General features: G+C 38.2%; 3 protein-coding genes across 4 annotated transcripts; 2 read left to right on the forward strand and 1 right to left on the reverse strand.

Moving 5' to 3' along the window:
* The first annotated feature begins 3,663 nt into the window (after nucleotides 1-3,663).
* On the forward strand, nucleotides 3,664-8,393 carry LOC148311635 (ribonucleoside-diphosphate reductase large subunit-like). Its single transcript, XM_088256311.1, has 4 exons — nucleotides 3,664-3,974; nucleotides 4,684-4,772; nucleotides 5,323-5,500; nucleotides 5,592-8,393. Exons 1-4 carry the CDS (start codon nucleotides 3,935-3,937, stop codon nucleotides 7,691-7,693), a joined length of 2,409 nt encoding a protein of 802 aa, XP_088112437.1. The 5' UTR covers nucleotides 3,664-3,934; the 3' UTR covers nucleotides 7,694-8,393.
* Nucleotides 8,394-11,135: 2,742 nt separating this feature from the next.
* LOC148311636 (UDP-N-acetylglucosamine--dolichyl-phosphate N-acetylglucosaminephosphotransferase-like) lies at nucleotides 11,136-14,649 on the forward strand. Its single transcript, XM_088256342.1, has 5 exons — nucleotides 11,136-11,457; nucleotides 11,536-11,650; nucleotides 11,733-11,946; nucleotides 12,668-12,899; nucleotides 13,723-14,649. The coding sequence occupies exons 1-5, from the start codon at nucleotides 11,303-11,305 to the stop codon at nucleotides 14,213-14,215; spliced, it is 1,209 nt and encodes a 402-aa protein (XP_088112468.1). The 5' UTR covers nucleotides 11,136-11,302; the 3' UTR covers nucleotides 14,216-14,649.
* An 835-nt stretch (nucleotides 14,650-15,484) lies between these two features.
* On the reverse strand, nucleotides 15,485-19,824 carry LOC148311637 (uncharacterized). Of its 2 annotated transcripts, none has more exons than XM_088256312.1 (3): nucleotides 19,396-19,824; nucleotides 17,412-17,571; nucleotides 15,485-17,317 (listed from the first exon to the last, which is right to left on the reverse strand). In XM_088256312.1, the coding sequence occupies exons 1-3, from the start codon at nucleotides 19,482-19,484 to the stop codon at nucleotides 16,454-16,456; spliced, it is 1,113 nt and encodes a 370-aa protein (XP_088112438.1). In that variant the 5' UTR covers nucleotides 19,485-19,824; the 3' UTR covers nucleotides 15,485-16,453. The 2 variants fall into 2 exon arrangements, with proteins under 2 accessions (XP_088112438.1, XP_088112439.1); XM_088256313.1 differs by lacking the exon at nucleotides 19,396-19,824 and adding an exon at nucleotides 17,816-18,328.
* Nucleotides 19,825-20,168: the final 344 nt, after the last annotated feature.

Below are 20,168 nucleotides of genomic sequence, written 5' to 3' on the forward strand. Positions count from 1 at the left end.
AATTAATATTCGAAGAAAAGGTCCAGTTTTAAATGAAGGTCTCAGTAAAGATAGTGTCAACCCTATTTTTTTTTTAAATTTTGAGATATATCAATTTAAACTTTGCCATGTGGTGTAACATTCTCCTTGGATTCATTACTTTAAAAAGTGTGACAACCTCTCATTGCAGTCAAACAATATCGACACACAGAATATTGTTTCCTCACAGTATTAAGATAATGCGTTCAGTTTTATCAGATTTACCAAAAGCAGGACACTATCCTTCTTCAACCCTTTAAATATATTTTTTTCTTGATTTTAAAATCATCCGCCTCTGTAGTGTAATGGTCAGCACGCTCGGCTACCGTTCTGGAGGTCCCGGGTTCGATTCCCAGGGGGGGTCAAATAAATATAAGTGATTTTTTCACTGTAATATTTATTCAATATTACCCTGGACTGGTACCTGAAGCGGAGGGCTGATCACCTTTCCTTCGTGTGTAAACGATCAAGATAACACTGTGTTCATATGAAGCAGTGCCCTATGCACCATTAGGGTGCGGATAAGGGTTTTTATTATTATTTTTAAATCATACTTCATCTCAAAAATGATCGACACGGTGTTAACTTGATCACTAATTTTATGAAGGTGAGGTGATCAATTCTGTGCTCCAGATTCTACAAAAATGACAATATAAAAAACAATTCACACCCGCGAAAAGTGCACTTGTCACAATAACTAATTTCTTAACTTTAAACAAATAACTTTTGGCATTAGATTTACAATAAAACCTCTAATAATTAGCTTTTTTTTTAAATAGTTGCTCCCTTACCGAGCGATATTTTGCAGAACGAGTTACAGAGAAAGGACGAGTCCCTTTTTCACGAAATTCACTTGTGCGCCGGGACTTCCGCGCCAGTACTCGAGTTGGATACCAACAATATTGAAGAGCTTGTGAAAGAGCATAGTCCAGCTGACCACCGAAGAGTTTATGGAGTTGCATTGTGATTCACCGCAATAAATTATGAAGGAGAGCTTGTTAATGGAGGAGGTGGAAGTAGCAGAGCAACAATCTTCTAGCACAACAAGAGAAATGCTGAAAGCATGGGAAACTGTTGCATCATATATTCAGAAGCATCACCCTAATAGGGGGTGGCTATTCGCACTACAAATTTTATTCAATGATTATGTTGTGACACATTTACGCCAAATTTCGAAGCATCGGCAAAAACAAATATCTTAAGACAGTTTTCTAGTTAAAAAGAATTAATTATTTGTCACAAATTGATTTTTATTTTTTTAATTTAATTCATATTCCAAGTCGTTACACTCCTTAACAATTTATAAGTAATTTTATATAAATAAACGTTAATAAAAAAAATACATCAGAATTTAGAGTAAGATGCTGGAACTTGCTACTGTACTTTTTGTTATACGTAACTCATCTTGGGAATTCAACAGCGTGTAACCGACGCGGGTTACGGGCGATGACTCGGAAGAAATATACACGCCTGGCCTTCACTCAGAATCTGCCAACTTGCCACCATTGTAAGGGGTGACGTTCCAGACGGCCCCGCCGTACCGAGTTGTAAGCTGGATACGGACGGAGGTGACTGGATGTGTGAGCCGGGAAGAGCGAGCACTGGACCGACAAGTCAACCTCAATAGCCCTGATAAGGGCTTTCCGAAACTGGTCTGTGAATCGGTGCAAACAGGCGAAACGGTCCAGGCTGGCGGCGCGGCGAGGTGTCCAAGGAGCGGGAGCGGAGAAATGAAACACAGGTTTCAGCAGTCGCACCAGAACTAATTTATTGTTTTTTTTTTTTAATTACCTAACGTCCAAGTGACTCTGAAATCTAGCTACGGCTTATGCAACACCGTTTATCATGTCCCTACTCAGGCTTCAACTTTATAAGTTTCATAGCCTATGCCTACTTGTGAGTGGATTTACTCTTTATGTTTAAAGTTACTATAATTTCATGTAATTCATGAGTGAAAATTCTAGGCAAAAACACTCGCACTAATTTATTGTGGCAAAGTCAACCCTACTTATACCCGACCAAAGATTATATACTAGAAATACCCGACCGTGATCGCGTGCCGCCCGACAGTGGGAAAGCACGGCCGATCAGCGGCCGGGGGAAAGAGACAGCCATATTGCTGTCTTCCTCTAAGGGGCACCGGACGGACTATATTTCCATACCGTACCGGTGCCTTTACAATAATACATCCGATACATTTACATAATTCCGAACCAATACATATTTTCCTTATCCTAAACATACAAATACAGTGCCTAAGCCATACGAAGTCTACACGAATTTCCAAAAGCCCTTCTTCGGGCCGCGGCCCGACGGGCAACCGTCTCGCCCGCCGGACGCCTAGAAGTCCTTTTCCGGGCCGCCGCACGGGGTGTGCGATTTGTCCGTAACAAGGCGCATAAATACTACGCAAAGGTAACTGAAAAAAAAGAGAGGAAAATATATACAAAGATTCAGTCCCTTTAACTACAATCAAGGAAATCCCTTAGAAATGGAGTAATAATGATAATAGAAATTGGAGTGGTATTGCTGAAGTGAAAAGAGATGTGGATGTAGTGTGCTACCACTTTAGAAGCCTTACAAAGTTAAATATTAATAATTTTAGACAATTTAAATAACGCTATTTTCGTAAAATACTACTTCAGGGGAATATAATAAAAGAAAAAAATGTAAATTCATTTCTCAGACACATAAAAATAAATGTGAAAATTCTGAAAGAATCGAGTAATCTGTAAGTCATAAAAACATCGATATTTTTTTTTGGGTGGTTCCAATAAAAAATATGTATTCTATATAGAATGTAGAAAATCGTGTTTTGGACAATAAATTTTCATATTGGAACCAAGTTGTGAAACCAATAAATTTCTTATGAGGGACCAGGTGGGGTTTTGCCCCACTACCCATATTTGTAGATTTTGAGCTGAAGTGATTTACGACAATATCACTATATCATAAATCGTAAAAAAAATTGACACACATAAGTAGGTAGGTACCTGTCAAATATCCGCTAATGTAAGGTATCTATCACTAACTTATAGTCGATGGTTAAACTTTTTGTCAATGATATTATGTTTATAGCACACGTCTATTCCGAATCCACAAAATCCAAGTACATTTTTTTTCCAAAATAAAATATTTGAATTTGGGATTCCAAGACATTCGATTTGGTCCATTCGAAATAATCTCATTTGTGTAAAAAAAATACATGGTAAAATGTGTTTTTTTTCGACAAGCGAATATGGTGTGAAATGATGGATATTTATAAATACAATTTAGAAACATAACATATTTAGAACATAGACTTGACTTTTTAAAATCTTTACATTATATTTGTATAGTATGTTGAATCCGATATTCATCCAAAGGTAAAATATCTCGACCAGTGTTGGAGATACGAAAATTTCAAAATTGAAATAAAAAATTGGGTAAATTGATGTTTGCATTATCTAGCATTATTCTCACCCAAAAAAAAGAGTTTTATGTGGGCGATTTCTCAACACCAACGTTTTCCTTCCAAATACCGAATAACTAATGCATGACTCCCATACAAAAATTATGTAGGTATCAAGTTTTTTTGGATTTTAAAATTTAATTGGATTATCAGTAACGCCGTCTAAAGTGACGCCGGCGGAAAACGGCCGTACGCGGAATGCTTATTTGCGCGGGAAAACGTTGCATTTGCACATTTGCAGCTGTTCGCGGCCATTATTGTCGCATTTCATTTTTCGTTGTTGTTTTGTCGCTTTGTCCACTAAGAATTTATATTTGGCATTTCGATATTCGACAATAATAATTGGTCTTCATAATATACCAAAGTTTTATTTTTATTACAACTTACTTTAACGTATAAAATACACCTGAAAAGAGTATTTCTGTCGGTTTGACTTTTCTAGGAAATATTAATCTAAAATTCGCCATGGTCGCCAAATTCAACAGACTTTTCGTTTTAAAACGTGGTAAGTTCATTTCAACTTATATTTTCGAGATATCACGGTAATGTATTACATGTTCAAAGAAATGTTGAAGTTTTCTTAGTATGTATCGAGTTTTTTTACACATTTATGATTTAAATCATTTCCTCCCAAGAGAAGTCGGCCTTTTAATTGAAAAATATATTCTATAGAGCTGTTAATTGCATATTGAATATAAAATATGCCCCAAAGATCATTTTCATATTTCATTATTCTTTACATTTTATAGGTATAACAAAACCGTTTAATTTTATTTTGTTTTAATCGGTGCCTGATATAAATAATCGTCTGATTTGATGTTAATACAGTGGAATAGTAAAGGAAAGTACGCATTTTAAAATATTAGTCGATAAAACATTCCTTACCCTATTTCATGGTGTTCTGTATGTATTCCATAAATTGTCAAAAATATATGCCATTAGTGAACTGCAACTGAAAACGTTGTACCTGCTCCAAAAAGCTTATATAAACTGGTCTAGGATATTGCTTTTAGTAAACAAAACTCACAATGTATACTCCAGAGAACTTGGTAACAGTAACAATGTTACTGTTGAGGTTTGCTGTGCTAATATTTCGACTGGGTTATTGTGTGGTTAAGCTATGAATAGTCATATTGTTCAAATTAATTTGACTGCACTTGCAATAAGTTGTTTCGCATATTTATTCTGTATTTTGTTGGTTTGTTTGTTCTCAGGGGGGAGAAAGGAGGAGGTGCACATTGACAAGATCACTTCTAGAATACAGAAGCTATGCTATGGGTTGAACATGGACTTCGTGGACCCGGTATGTATACTCACTGGTGCTGTGTGTACCGTGTGTTGTGGTGGTCTGTATTTTACTTTCGTTGAAATTATAAAATTATAAAAAATTAACCAGAATAAATAAGGAATTTGATAATTATTTTGACATACAACACCTAAAGTGCAGCAAGTAATGTGATGCTTGTCTTTAAAGCCCTTTCTGTTCCTCTCCTAAATACCTAGTATATGCTCTTACTGCGCTTTAGGTTCTAGGTTTCATTACCTTTCTTCCATTCATTTTAACACACTATCTGCGGGAAGGGTAATTTTACAGTTTCACTTGACTGGTGGTGTTCGGCGCGAAGGGTAATTTTACCTTTTCACTCGACTCATCGTAAATTGTGTGTAAGTTATTTTTACGAATGACTTTTGCGGCATCTTTTGATCTCACAATGATGTATACAGTATGGTTAAATGTTATCACTTCTTTTTAGAGATGTTTATCTCTATTATGAGCGCGAATCCGCCCGCGGATAGTGTGTTAATATATATGGTATTTATTTTGAATGATTATTTTATTGCTTGCTTTCCAGGTTTGCATAACTCTGAAGGTGATTAGTGGCATCTACTCGGGAGTGACTACAGTGGAGCTGGACAACTTGGCAGCGGAGACAGCAGCGACCATGACCACAGACCACGCTGACTACGCAATCCTCGCTGCGCGACTCGCCGTCTCCAATCTTCACAAGGAGACAAAAAAGCAGTTCTCTGGTACATATTTTGATATACATTGATTCATAATATGCTATCTCTGTAACTTCATTTCACAGTAAATAACATCTTGGTTCTTTTCTCATTACAGAGGTAATGGATGATCTTTTCAACATTGTGAATCCTCACACCAAGGTCAGATCTCCGATGATCTCCGAGTTTCATCATAAAGTCATATTAGATAATGCGGAAAGATTAGATTCGTCCATTATCTACGACAGAGATTTTAATTACAATTACTTTGGATTTAAAACATTGGAACGTTCTTACCTTCTTAAAATTGGGGGAAAAGTAGCCGAGAGACCTCAACACATGCTTATGAGAGTGGCGGTCGGTATTCACGGAGAAGATATCGAATCCGCTATTGAAACTTATAACCTACTTTCTGAGAAATATTTCACCCACGCGAGCCCCACCCTGTTCTCCGCGGCCACTCCGCGTCCCCAGCTGTCTTCCTGCTTCCTCCTGGCGATGAGTGAAGACAGTATAGAGGGTATATACGACACTCTCAAGCAGTGTGCGCTGGTCTCCAAGTCCGCGGGAGGGATCGGTCTGCACGTGCACTGCATCCGCGCCAAGGGCTCCTACATAGCGGGCACCAACGGAGTGTCCAACGGGCTGTTGCCCATGTTGCGCGTGTACAACAACACCGCCCGCTACGTGGACCAGGGAGGGAACAAGAGGCCGGGAGCATTCGCAATCTATGTAGAGCCGTGGCATGCGGACATATTTGATTTTCTAGATTTGAAAAAGAACACCGGTAAGGAAGAGGTCCGCGCCAGGGATCTGTTCTACGCCCTCTGGATCCCTGACCTGTTCATGAAGCGTGTGGAAAATAACGAGGAGTGGAGCCTCATGTGTCCTCACGACGCCCCCGGTCTCTCGGACTGCTGGGGCGAGGAGTTCGAGAAGCTGTACACCAAGTACGAGGAGGAGGGGCGCGCCAAGAGCAAGGTCCCCGCCCAAAGACTGTGGATGGCTATTATCGAGTCCCAAGTGGAAACAGGCACTCCGTACATGCTGTACAAGGATGCGTGCAATCGTAAAAGCAACCAACAAAATCTGGGTACTATCAAGTGTAGTAACCTCTGTACCGAAATAGTGGAATTCACTTCCAAAGATGAAGTGGCTGTATGTAACTTGGCCTCTATCGCTGTAAATATGTTTGTAAAGGAAAATAAGACTTATGATTTTGAGAAGCTTAAAAAAGTAACGAAAACTGTCACCAAAAATTTGAATAAAATCATCGATGTTAATTATTATCCCGTTCCAGAAGCAAAAACCTCTAATATGCGACATCGTCCCATCGGTATTGGTATCCAAGGTCTTGCTGATGCCTTTGTGTTGATGAGATTGCCATTTGAGAGTGACAAAGCGGTGCTACTCAATCAACAAATATTCGAAACTCTATATTACGGCGCCCTCGAAGCCAGTTGCGAGCTAGCCGAGAAGGAAGGTACGTACGAAACGTACGCCGGCTGTCCCGTAAGCAAGGGGATACTTCAGTACGACATGTGGAACAAGACCCCTACAGACCTGTGGGACTGGAGCGCCCTGAAGGCCAAGATATCCCAACACGGAGTACGCAACTCCCTCCTCCTGGCTCCCATGCCGACCGCCTCCACGGCGCAGATCCTCGGTAATAACGAGTCCTTCGAACCTTTTACATCCAATATCTACACGAGGAGAGTGCTGTCCGGAGAGTTTCAAGTAGTGAACCACCACCTTTTGCGAGACTTGACAGAGGCGGACCTGTGGGATGATGATATGAAGAACCTTATCATCGCCAACAATGGTTCCATTCAAAATTTGGAAACAATACCCAAACATATCAGAGATCTTTACAAGACAGTTTGGGAGATATCGAACAAAGTGTTGATAAAGATGGCGGCTGACCGTGGAGCCTTCATCGATCAGAGTCAGTCCTTCAACATTCACGTGGCGGAACCTAACTACGGGAAGTTGACATCCATCCACTTCTACGGATGGAAGATGGGACTCAAGACTGGGATGTACTATCTGCGAACTAAGCCGGCCGCCAACGCAATCCAGTTTACCGTTGACAAGGGCCGTGCTAAAGAGCAAATGTCAAATGGAAAAGCAAAACCCGAAGCGGAAAAAGAAGAGAACAACATGGCGTCCATTGTGTGCTCTCTGGAAAACAAAGATGATTGCATGATGTGCGGCTCGTAGTACACTAACTTGTGCTAACCAGCCAGTCTCCAGTGCCTTGTAATCTCGTGATCTTCTCCAACTTGCACAACTATCTCCCACGCCGTATATCTATATTTATAGGCTAAGCCTCTTTGACCCTAATGGGGTGTAAACAGATTTGTTCCTAAAAACCACATGTACTTTTATTTACCGCATGTTCATTAAATTTAGGTTGGACTGTCATTTTTTATCGGTAAAAGATTGTCACCCTTGCATAATGATAACTAAGATAATTTTCTGATTCTATTTAATAGTTTTTTTTTAAATGTATAAATGACAAAAAAAAATGTAATTTTTTTTTTTAAATATGTATTATGTATGTTATTTCTATTTTTTATTTGTATATCTTCCTAAACTTACCGGCTGGTACACACACACTCTTCACAAATTTGTGTTTTGACAAGTGATTTTTCATGGCGGCAAGCTTTAGGGCAAATTTGAGGACTGGTATTCTTTGTAGTGTTTCTGGTCAACTATTTATTTGCAGTGACCCATTCATTATTAGTTTTCTGTTCGCATATCAAAGTGGGAGAAAGTCAATTTGTCACCACCTCGCATTTTTTCATCTTTGTTTTTTTTTTTTTTTACTATCGACCGTGGCAGCTCAAGGTGGATTAATTTTTTGGAATACAAGACATTCATTCCTTGACGATAAATTCAACAATCTGTTATATATAAACTAACTAACCATTACGCCGCTTCACCGCAGGGGTAGGCAGAGAGAACTGAACGCCACACCACTCTGTCTTTGCAAACATTCTTCGCCTCTTCCACATTCATGCATCTCCTCATACATACCTGACGATTATTACGACTCTTGACCCGGCCTGTTATATATTTGTGTTCTAAACTTGACTTCTTCGGCACACCAAATTAATTTCTTACAAGATTTACAAATCTAGCAACATTTAAACAAGCATTGAGTCCACAACCCGTCTTCATGGATTTTTTGTCAAGATTTTGAAAATTTTCTGTAAAATGTGATTCCTGTAAAATTATTATTTTTTATGGATTTTTTTTAAATATTTTAAAGCTTGAATCTAGAAACTCTACAGTCCGCATTTTATTAATTATGAAAACAATTTTTCAAAATTCCTAGGTTAATACATTCCGAAATCAGAATGTTTCTATGAATATTACATTCATGTAATAGATCTATGATAATTCCTAGGTGGATATCTTATATATTAACCTAGGAAGATTCCTTATGGAATTAGATTGTAACTAGCTGATTGAATGTAGAGCCATTATATGCGTTTAATAGATCTATGGCAGCAGTAGCAAGCATCATTTCTGCATACATGACTTGTTACTGTTTTCTGCTACTGTGGAATAAATTTTCAAAATTCTATTATGTGGTACCTAGTGAACGTTTTGCTGTCTCCAGGTTGGCAATTCTTACTATATCCGACATTCCATGAATTTGTGCAATATTCTCGGTAGGTAATATCAGTTATCCATCAGAAAATATCGATTAGTCCACTATATGCATTTATACTTACGTGTGTACCAGCTACTTAAAATTTTATCTACATATTCTTTACCTGAGTACCTATTCTACAGTAGTGGCCAATTTAGAATATTATTTTTATACATATAAATAGTAGCAAACTTGCATTGTTGAATGCACAATTTAAAACAATCATATTGTGTACTTTTTTATAATTGATTTTGAAAAGTTATAATGTCCATTACATCATTGAATTTTTATATTATTTTTTTGGCCACTATGATCTCCGTGAATTTGAAATAATAAAATGTAATCAATATATATTCGAGTTCAATTTTATTCCGTAAAAGAATAGCACGAAAGTACATAATTCAAACCAATAAATAATGGAACTTTTAAAATGCTCAAATAAAGGGCCTTGTCTAGTTTGTAAGTGATGTGAATTCTGCAGTAATATCTTTGATTTATGTTTGAATATGATATGAATATGTGTTTGTAAGCTTTAATTAATAATATGTATGTGTGTTATAAATCTATTTTGGTAATGCTACATTAAATATTTTTTTTATGATCTGTGTTTTTTTAATACAAAAAAATATGATAATACAACTACTCAAACTAGTATTCAGAGATGTTCTTAATAAAGGTAAAAGCGAAAATAAGACCTAGTGGTTGAAATACGTAAGAAGAGAAGGAGAATAGAGGAGAATATCTTCACCAAATGAGATGCATTGAGGTAAGGCTGGAAAATTGTTTAATGAGATGGAAGTAATACTATGGTATGTATTCAGATAGTTTTATTTTTCTATCCGGAATTCACCCGCACATATTTGTAATTTTGACAAAAGAAAAATTTGATGAGCAAAGTTGAAGTCTTAACTACAACAGATTGGGTTCGCCTGAAGTAGTGGCTAGCGTATTTAGTTACTCTGCTGAGGTCCCAAATTTGATTCCCGGGCAGTCAAAATAAATATGTGATTTTTCTCTTTAATATTCATTAAATATTATTTTACATTGGCGCAAGATTGATCATCTTGCCTTCACATAACTGCAAGTTTTTATTACTAAAAATCAGTTGTACACGTCACTAAATTAAATAGAAAAAATTACATCTAACAAATCCAAAAAATGGGTTCTTCGTCATGATAATATAAAACTTTATGTACCTATATAATAACCTGCGTTTCTTTGTTAGTGGCGGATAGCTCGTGTGCAAATACATGCTCCTTTTGGGTGCTTTGCCAAAAAAAAAATATACCAGCCCATCTTGTGTACTTCCAATCCGGTTTAAATAAAACTGCACTGTAGACCAAGAATATCAATGTTTCTAGCTTAATTCTTAAATAATTTGAAATGGATCGAAATCAACCGAAGATTTTAATTTATCTTCATTAAAATTCGAACGTAGTCCATTCTAAGAAAGCCCTTTAGGGTCTTATCACCTGATTTGAACTTTTGAAGCCAGGATTGACTCTACTACTTTAATCAAACCTAAAAAGTTATACGTAAAAATCGACAATACAAGATTTATGTTTTATTCAAAAAAAATTATGTATATTTATATATATATTTTTTAAATTACCTAACGTCCAAGTGACTCTGAAATATAGCTACGGCTTATGCAACACCATACTCAGGCTTCAACTTTTTATGTTTCATAGCCTATGCCTACTCGTGAGTGGATTTACCATTTATGTTTATGGATAACCTTTACCTTTATGTTTATGGATAGGTTACTATAATTTCATGTAATTTATGAGTGAAAATTCGAGGCAAAACACATATAATAATAAAAAAATTGCTATTTATAGGGGCAAAATTATGTTTAACTTTATTTATTTTTTTTTTTAATTATTGGCAAATAAATATATTTCTTTTTACAAAAATAGGATTTAACGAAAGGACGATAGAGGTCATTTTCGTTTGAGTTGAAATAGCTAACTTCCACGCTGATGGAAAATTCGCACTTTGTAATGTATTTGACGTTTGGGTTTTTGAATATATATATTTATTATAAACAATAAACACTTTCCACTCGTGTGACTTTTGATATCTTCATGAAGGTTGTGACACGTCTAAAGTATAATATAACGATAAATAGGCGTCATTTATACGTCGGTTAATTTAGCTATGCAATTATGGATTCCTTTTCTTTTTTTCCGATCGGGGTGTCAGTTGTAATGTCAGTGGTATCTTATTTTGTAACTTACAATGTAATTTCAAAGGTTAAACCGATGTTTCTCAAAGCCGATCTTTTCGGCGTGGATTTATGTAAAAAGAATAAGGATAAAATGTAAGTAAAACCAATACACCTTTTGTATTGTTGTATCATACCACTGGTTTTTCATTAATGCTTTAAAATATTTTCCAGACCAGAGGCAATAGGAGTTGTGTCCGGATGTATTTTTCTTATAACAGTTTTTTTATTCATACCTATTCCTTTTAGTAATAACATATTGAACAAAGAAAGTTTTCCGCATCATGAGGTAAGACATTTTAAAAGAAGTATTTGTTCCTTGTAATTAATAAAATGGATTTGAATTACTTTATGACTGCTTTATGTTTCAGTTTACTGAATTACTGGCAGCTTTATTATCAATCTGTTGTATGCTGTTATTGGGCTTTGCCGATGATGTATTGGATCTCCGGTGGCGTCATAAACTATTACTTCCGACTATAGCATCTTTGCCGCTGCTAGTTGTTTATTATGTAAATTTTAATTCTACTACAATAGTGGTACCACTTCCACTCAGAGAATGGTTTGGAAATTCTGTAAATATAGGTAAAAATAAATGCTAATCACTTGATTTGTATTTCGGGATGTCAGAATGCAAGTGTTACATTTGTAAAAAAATATGATATTTATTTTTAAAGAAATAAAGCGTTTATTTTAGATGCTTGTCTGCAGGAAAGATAGGGAAGGTAAATGTGAAAAATACATCATAAACACCCAGACCAATTGAAAATAAATCTTTCTTGAATTCATTTTGCAATTGGCAGGAATCTAATCCGCGACGCCAGTTTCGCAGTCGAGCGTCTACCCAACTACGCCCAGCACCTGCCTTGGAATATGACTTTCAAAGTTTTATGTGTAACCATACATTTTTGTTGTTGTAAATATAATACTTGCACTCTGATACCGCGGTAAACTTGCTAAATTTTGACTTTTATAACTCCTTTCAAATGATGTATGCAATTGCTTAACCGCCTGTGTGGCCCAAAGGTATTTTAAAAAAAATGCTTAAGGTTTTTTTTTTATAAAGCATTTCTTGTTATTTTAAATGGATTTCATACCTAAACTGCTCACTTATAAACAGAGTTAATAAAATTTTATTAACTCAGTGTTATGTTCAATAATAGGCAGAATGATGAACTTTATACAAGTGTATAAAGTGATCACTTAAGCCAGCCAGACACTTGGAATTCCATCTTCTATCATATAAAACGATAGATGTTTCTGAGACACCTATAATATGAATACATTTCCTTTACTTTGTTTTCAGGATTGTTTTACTACATTTATATGGGAATGCTAGCTGTATTTTGCACGAATGCAATCAATATATTGGCTGGAATTAATGGTCTGGAAGTCGGCCAATCTGTTATAATTGCAATTTCCATTATTGTTTTTAATATGGTTGAAATGTCCGGAGAATTATACAAAGCACATCAGTTTTCAATGTACATTATGTTGCCTTATTTAGCAACCTCTCTAGGACTCTTAAAACACAACTGGTAAGCTTCTCTGACATTTATTATTAAAATTATAAAAAAGTTCAACAGCATATTTCATTCAGTATTATTTTACAAGCCACAGTATTTTTGCATCTAATGGTGCATAGGGCACTACATTGATTTATTGTTTTCTGAAACAATAATCTGATGAATGTATCCAAAGATGATGAATCCTGTGCTAATAATAATTTTGGATAATTAAAATAGCGCCATTTTTGTAAAATACTACTTTGAGGGCACTTCACTGTGATTAAATAAGGGTAGCGTCCAGGGTACAATGAAACCTGGAATTGTTTAAAGAAAGGAATAGTCCGGAAGGCTCTACTTTTATAGAGGCTTGTTTGCAGGCAGGGTAAGGAAGGTAAATGTGAAAAATACATCACAAACACCCAGACCAAGTAAAAATAAATCATTTTTAAATTTATTTTGCAACTGGCGGATATCGAACCCGCGACAGCAGTTTCACAGTCGAATGTCTACCCAACTACACCTGTCAGTTCCATTTTAACATTAACAAAATGAAAGTTTTTTTAAAAATATATATTTCTGCAATTTAAATACATAAACCAACGCAGGGTATCTACCCTGCGTTGGTTTATGTATTGCAATGTACTTTTTAGGCATTTCATCTGAAATGCCTAAAAAGTACATTGCAATGCCAAAAAGTACATTTCATCTGAAATGCCTAAAAAGTACATTGCAATGCCCTTTAAATAAATATTGGGAGTGAAAAAATCATGTATATTTATTTAATCTCCCTACTAAGTAATTAAAATCATAAAGGTTTGACATGTTAAGTCAGTATATGAGTTGTTGTTTCCAGGTATCCATCCAGAGTGTTCGTTGGAGACACTTTCTGTTACCTTTCGGGAATGACGTTTGCGGTGGTGGGTATATTGGGACACTTCAGTAAGACGACCATCTTATTTTTCATCCCGCAGATATTTAATTTCCTGTATTCATTACCGCAACTCTTTCACTTTGTGCCGTGTCCTCGACATCGCATGCCCACATACTCCAGCAACACTGATAAGCTGGAGGCGAGTCGGTTTAAAATAGTGGAGAAAGATTTAAATATTTTAGGAAAACTAACTGTATTTGCAGTGAAAACATTCAAATTAGCGGAATTCGAAGACAGAGAGGACATCTTGGTACTAAATAATTTCACTTTGATAAATTTTGTATTGATACACCTAGGACCCACTCATGAAAGGAAACTTACCATTGTTCTTCTGTGTATTCAAGTTTTGGGCTCAATTCTCGCTTTCACTATAAGATATCCTTTAGCTTCATATTTCTATGATATTAAGAGTTAGTTTTGTGTAAATAGTTGTTTTTATAGTAGTTATATCAAACCCTTCCCGGCCAAACACAATAAGAGTAAAATATTTTGAAGGATGAAGCTTTATTTTTGTAATATGTCAAACTGAGGCAGTAATTTGTATTTTTCTATTTAAACAAAGATATTTATGATAAATGCGAATACATACTATTCTAAGTTAAGTCTGAATAACTAAGTGTTTGTTTAAATTGAAACCATTTTTATTATGGACTAAATTAGAGTTGATAAAAATGCTGAACTCTGTTTTATACACCTTACGACTTTTATTCAGTTTCAAATTCATTCTTTGTCAGTATCTACTTACCTGGTTTCCGGAAAGGGCTTGAAATAGCCATAGGAAAATATTACCAAAGTAAAATTTTATATAAATATATATTTTTATATTAAAATAAATAAATATTGAAAAAACATTGTAGTTTTTAGTATTCAACACAAATTTCAATCTTCATGTATTCAATACGGGTTGGTCACTGTCAGTTATCAAAATGGACAGGGGCAGTATACATTATTCCCGCCTTATGAAATGAAATATGTACATATCAACATTCTCATCAAATGATTTATCAACATTTTTACAATACACATACCTAATATTTTTTTTTACCACAACTGGATATTTTTATAGGTGAGGACTGACCGGAGTCATTTCGTCGTAACTTAACACGTTACGATGCGAGCATTCGTATATTCAGTACAGTGAGCCGAGCTACTAGCCGCTCATTCCGCATACTCAATTAACGCGTGCCGTAACGTAACACGCTCGCCGGGAATGTTATGCTCCATTCAGTCCCCACCTTAAAATATTATAGATACATATCTGAACAGAGACAAAGAAGTTTTTTAGGAAAGGAATATTGAAGTTTGTATATTTACTATCCACATGCAAGTTTGTATCTACACCAGTTGAGATTTTTGCTTATCGATAGGGCTAATTATTGTTGCAGGCAAGGTTCTTTCTGAATTATTCACCTACTTTTTCAATTTTCTCCCCAGTGATGATGCATCAAACCTGTAATGTTAAGATTTCTTCCGCTAACAAGATAACTGTGTTTGGACAGCTTTGCTCTCTACCCGCTGCATCTAAAGCCTAATTATGGTGATACCAACTGTTCGCTCACTCAAAAGTATATGTGAAAATAGACCAGAGAAAAGCAATGTTTTTTTCTTCTTCACTTGATAGTGATGGATATGGAAATTTGGCAATTGCCTGAGGTCCAGGGAGGGTAGTAATAAAACAAGTTGCTGCCTTTTTGAATATTTAATGGAACCAGTCATAATCAGTAATCAATAAGCATAGATACTAAGTCTCCAGTCAATATCATACATTCTTGAGTCAAATTATAAAAGCTAAAACTTGGTTTACACAATGTAATGGAATAGCTGGTACAATACTCGGCACTTGAGAGATTCCTAAAGTAAATGTAGTGATCTCTTTATGTTTTTATACAAATAACAAATTTTGTCACAATCCCGTAACTGGAGAATGGGTGAGGGAGGGGGTAGGGGGCTGATCATAGTATTTATTACTTATAAAATTAAATAAAAAAAATTATATTCTGTCTCGATCCTTCCAGGGAATAGAGTCTAAACAGAGCTATTCCAGTCGCTTACTTTTGACTAGCGCCCATCGCACAATAATTTACTAAGCCACAACAATGTTGGGTATTCACCCCAGCCCCGCCGGATGAACTAACGTCCAATTTTGTACAATACACTGAAAATATCTCCACAAACTAAATCATTTTTCCTTCCATTAAATATAAGTAAGCGATTGGTATAGTTTCTGTTCAAAGTATACGTACGATCAGTATCCGACCTTTGGAGATAAGAAACGTTTTACAAACTCGGCTACGGATCGCAGTCCCCCGAGAGAGTGAAGAAAAAATAACAAGGGGATATATCACAATATTCTTTATAATTACCTACGCTTCCATCCGACAATACCTAATCAGAAGCCCCTCGCCTTCCTACTGGCCACCTCCGCCAGCCAGCTCAACCTACCTACATAGTGAAAGGGTACAAGCGCTATCGTCGCAGAGCGGCCAATATTAATAGATATATCCTAATCAATTTAAATAGTCATGATTCTGAATTATACGCAAACTAAAAAAGTCAACACAAAATAAATATCAACGATCGTGTCCAAAGCGCACATTCCCAACAAGCCGACACGAATAGGAGAACGTAGGAGTCTCTACGGGGCGACGCGCGATCACGAGTGCTTCACCATGATGACTCCCGGTCGACTCTGCGGTCGGAAGTGCAGGAAGTCATTCATCTCCACTCGGAGCAGGCGCTGGTCAGGCTTGGTGGTGAGTGCCAGCGGCAGCTCCTGCTGCTCCTCCGCAAACAGGTGGTCCCCCTCCAGGTGGCGGATGGCCTCCACGATGGTCTCCAGGTTCTGGCGCGACGTGCTGGCCAGGTACAGGCGCGACGGCTCGGCGCCCGCCTCCTCGCCCAGCACCTCCACCTTCACCTTGGGCTCCACCTTGATGGCGGCCTCCAGCAGCGGCGCGGCCGGCAGCGGCGGCTCCAGCGCCATGCCCGCGGGGCTAGGCGGGCGAGCGCACGGCTCGTCCCGCGCGCGCGCCGCCGGCTCCTCAGGCGGCGGCTCCGGCCGCTCGGGCGCGCCCTCCGCCCCCGCGTCCTCCTCCCCCACCCCCTCGCCCTCGCCCTCCAGCTCGCCGTCCAGCTCGCCCTCGCCCGCCGCCTCGTACTGCAGCGTGATCTGGTGCGCCAGACTGTCGGGGTACAGCTGCGTCTCCATGGCGCGCACCTGCTCCTCCAGCGCCATACGCAGGTGGCGCTCGCGCTCCAGCTGCAGGCGCAGCTCGCCCAGCTCCCCGCCGCCGCCCTCCACCGCCTCCGGGCTGACGGTCTCGTGGATATCCTCCGCCGTCTCCGTTATGATGGGGCAGTCTGCGACGACAGCTTCCGTTTTTCTTTTCTTAATGGGGATTTCCCCACCTTCGTGTTGGTTGACTAATCGTTTCAGCTGGCAGTTCTGAGATAGCAATCTGGTCTTCTCTTGCTCGAGGGAGTAGATGTACTCTGCGGTCTGTTGGAGAATGGCGGCCTACGGACAATACAGAATGTGAGAAGAGCGGGGCCAGGGACGAGAGGGAGGGATGAGATGGAGGAGGTAGTGAGCATGCGGCGTGACGCGGTACCTTGCTGAGTTTCTCTCCCTCGTGCCGGGGCAGCAGGGTCCTGAGGGACTGGAAGCCGGCGTTGATGCTCTGCATGCGCCGGCGCTCGTTACTGTTGGCGATCTCCCTCCGGATCCTCTTCTCCGCCTCCATGGTCTGCACCACCTCTCCGCCGCCAAGTCTGCGCGAAATTAGTTTCATTGTGATAAAACATAATTTTTTTCGCTTCGTAGATCTTATTCATACTATATATTAAACAAATAAAGTTTAAAAATGTGCCGCGTAAATGGACTTCGCGTAAGACATTCCTGTAAAATGACGTACTATCCCTATAAAATGTTTAGGTTGTTTTAAAAAACGTTAATATTTTTTTTGTAATATCGTAATAATTGATTCCCAATATTATCGGTTGCAAATTCAAATACCGTTCTAAAAAAGACTCGAAATAGGTCGATATGTGCACGGAAACGATATTCTAATAATACGTCAGACGAGTTGACGTCACCCGCCGCGCCGGTATCAGCTGACGGGCGGCGGCGGGCGGCGGCGGCGAGCGAGTGCCTCCCCGACCGGCCTCCCGCCGGCCGCAGCTGTGCCTCGTGCCTATCTGGCAACTGCGACTGACTAGTGACTAGCGACTAGCCGTGTCTCACGAGAACCATTTGTGACGAATTACTGAAATTGCGCGGGAAAAACTAAAAACTACTGCCGTAATATTTCGGTTAGCAGGAAAGATTTTCCTTATCAGCCACTCTGAACGGCTGTTGCGAATAATTCGCCTGTCCTTACGCGTAAACAACTTCTTCCGAGATCAAGCATCTGATCCGAATAAAATTACGGCCAGGGGAGGTTAAATATTTTATCATATTTATAAAGCTGGCCCGTATATTATTATTCGGCGGTTTTTCACTTCTCTAGAACTAATTTATTTTTACGTTTATTCTCATTCTTGAAAGCGGTCGGGTCAGGAGTCGTAATAATCGTCGGGTATGTATGAGGAGATGCATGAATGTAGAAGAGACGGAGAATGTTTGCAAAGACAGAGTGATGTGGCGTTCGATTCTCTCTGCCTACCCCTGCGGAGAAGCGGCGTGATGGTTGGTTAGTTAGTTTATTTTTACAAATGTTATTTTTACTGGTAATGTCAGATACATTTTTGAAAGATAATGAAAATAAAATGTATTTAAAAATATGATAAAATTACATATTGAAGTATGTAATCATTTTTAGAGAATATATTTTACGAAAATGAATATAAATAAATTCATAATGGACAGTAATCAACATTAATTGGATTTGTACATGTATTTTGAGTCTTCCTTTCTACATTTACTCGGTATATTATTAATAAGATATTTGTGGTTTTTGTTTAGCTACAGTGATAATGTAAAGAAGCACATGTTTGCGTAGTAAGGTAAACGCATAATAAATAATACAAGAAACGCGCGGACCGCGGGCCCATAGTGTGCGACGAAGCGCTGTACGGCGTTACGGCGGCACGCGGCGCGCTGGTTGGCGCCAAAGTGCGGCGTACAGAGCGAGCCGGCCTCGCCGCGCCAAACAAACGCGAATCTTTTACGTGTTCCCGCGATAGGTATCTGCGTGTACGTACTTCGGCCGATTTCATTCAAGAAATGGGCGTTATACTACACTAGATGTGTAAACACTTGGCGATTAGGCGTTAATGCTGTTTTTCAACAAAATTTTGTGCAATTATCGGAATTTGTCCGATTACGAAACACATCCATAGCGCACATGTTTATGAATGACCTACGCTCACTACAAATACGGCAAAAGCCGACGTCGAAACATGGCGGCCCAACAGCTGACCAACAGACCGGTAATTAAACGCATCGCCAGGCCGTCAAATCCATTACTTTCAGCGACACACGCACTGCAACTGCGTAAATAGCACATTGGAAAAGCATTTGTACATAAATAAGTTGTTGTTTGTTATGGCAGAAAGGCGCGAAATCTATAAGGCGACAGACCGCCGGGAACGTACCTGGAAATTCTGTGATCCACACCGCCTCCCTCGCTGTCGTTGTAGTCGTCGATCTCTAGGAATTCGATGCCATTACCGAGTAATGACATAACTACGATGTATTAGTCTTTCAATAATCGTAATTTTTACACAAACGACAGTCAAATAAATCCACACTAAGTCTCGACATGAAATTCACATAAGGGCCAGCACCCACAATGGCGGGAAACAACAATGGATCCAGTCAGATGACGCTTGTTCAATAGTTTAGCACTAACACTGATATACACGTCGAAACACGGAAGAACACTTATTTCTCGATTAAAGAAAATGAAAAAACACGTTACACGGCAAGTTTTACTCTAATTATATAGATGTTAATCAAATTTAAGAAATAAACATCGGGAATATCACAAGCCCCACGCCATTTCACGCACCAAAACCATAGATAAATCGGGTAGGTGCTAGGAAAGATTGGTTATTTCTCAAAGCTAGATGAGTACAAATGTACATATAAAAATATTAATTAGTTCTTACTTAGAGTGCATGAGATTTAAAAAAAAAACTTTTGCATACAAAAAATTCTAAATTCATGCTAGTTACCTTCCTTCTGCACAATTATGTATGCGAAAAAAAATATTACACGGTTTATTTTAGAAGTTAATTCATTTTACCACTATCAATACCAAATGGTGCAACGGGCACTCCATAGTCTATGTCTATACATGGTGTTATTTTGGTCGTTAATTATATCATTCATCTTCAGGCATCAATGCAGAGTGATTTCAATTAAA

The sequence above is a fragment of the Brachycentrus maculatus genome, unplaced genomic scaffold (assembly GCF_059751285.1).
Source record: "Brachycentrus maculatus isolate JH-2025_06_01 unplaced genomic scaffold, ASM5975128v1 h1tg000060l, whole genome shotgun sequence".
In the NCBI taxonomy this organism is placed as follows: Eukaryota; Metazoa; Arthropoda; class Insecta; order Trichoptera; family Brachycentridae; genus Brachycentrus; species Brachycentrus maculatus.

Bases quoted from the DNA above. Each gene is read 5' to 3' on its own strand.
- LOC148311637 (XM_088256312.1), bottom strand. From the start codon at position 19,484: ATGTCATTACTCGGTAATGGCATCGAATTCCTAGAGATCGACGACTAC. The intron at 17,572-19,395 runs GTACGTTCCCGG...AATTTCGCGCAG, and splicing joins GTGGATCACAGAATTTCCAG to ACTTGGCGGCGGAGAGGTGG. The intron at 17,318-17,411 runs GTACCGCGTCAC...TATTGTCCGTAG, and splicing joins AGGGAGAGAAACTCAGCAAG to GCCGCCATTCTCCAACAGAC.
- LOC148311636 (XM_088256342.1), top strand. From the start codon at position 11,303: ATGGATTCCTTTTCTTTTTTTCCGATCGGGGTGTCAGTTGTAATGTCA. The intron at 11,458-11,535 runs GTAAGTAAAACC...AATATTTTCCAG, and splicing joins AAAAAGAATAAGGATAAAAT to ACCAGAGGCAATAGGAGTTG. The intron at 11,651-11,732 runs GTAAGACATTTT...TTTATGTTTCAG, and splicing joins AAAGTTTTCCGCATCATGAG to TTTACTGAATTACTGGCAGC.
- LOC148311635 (XM_088256311.1), top strand. From the start codon at position 3,935: ATGGTCGCCAAATTCAACAGACTTTTCGTTTTAAAACGTG. The intron at 4,773-5,322 runs GTATGTATACTC...CTTGCTTTCCAG, and splicing joins ACATGGACTTCGTGGACCCG to GTTTGCATAACTCTGAAGGT. The intron at 5,501-5,591 runs GTACATATTTTG...TTCTCATTACAG, and splicing joins GACAAAAAAGCAGTTCTCTG to AGGTAATGGATGATCTTTTC.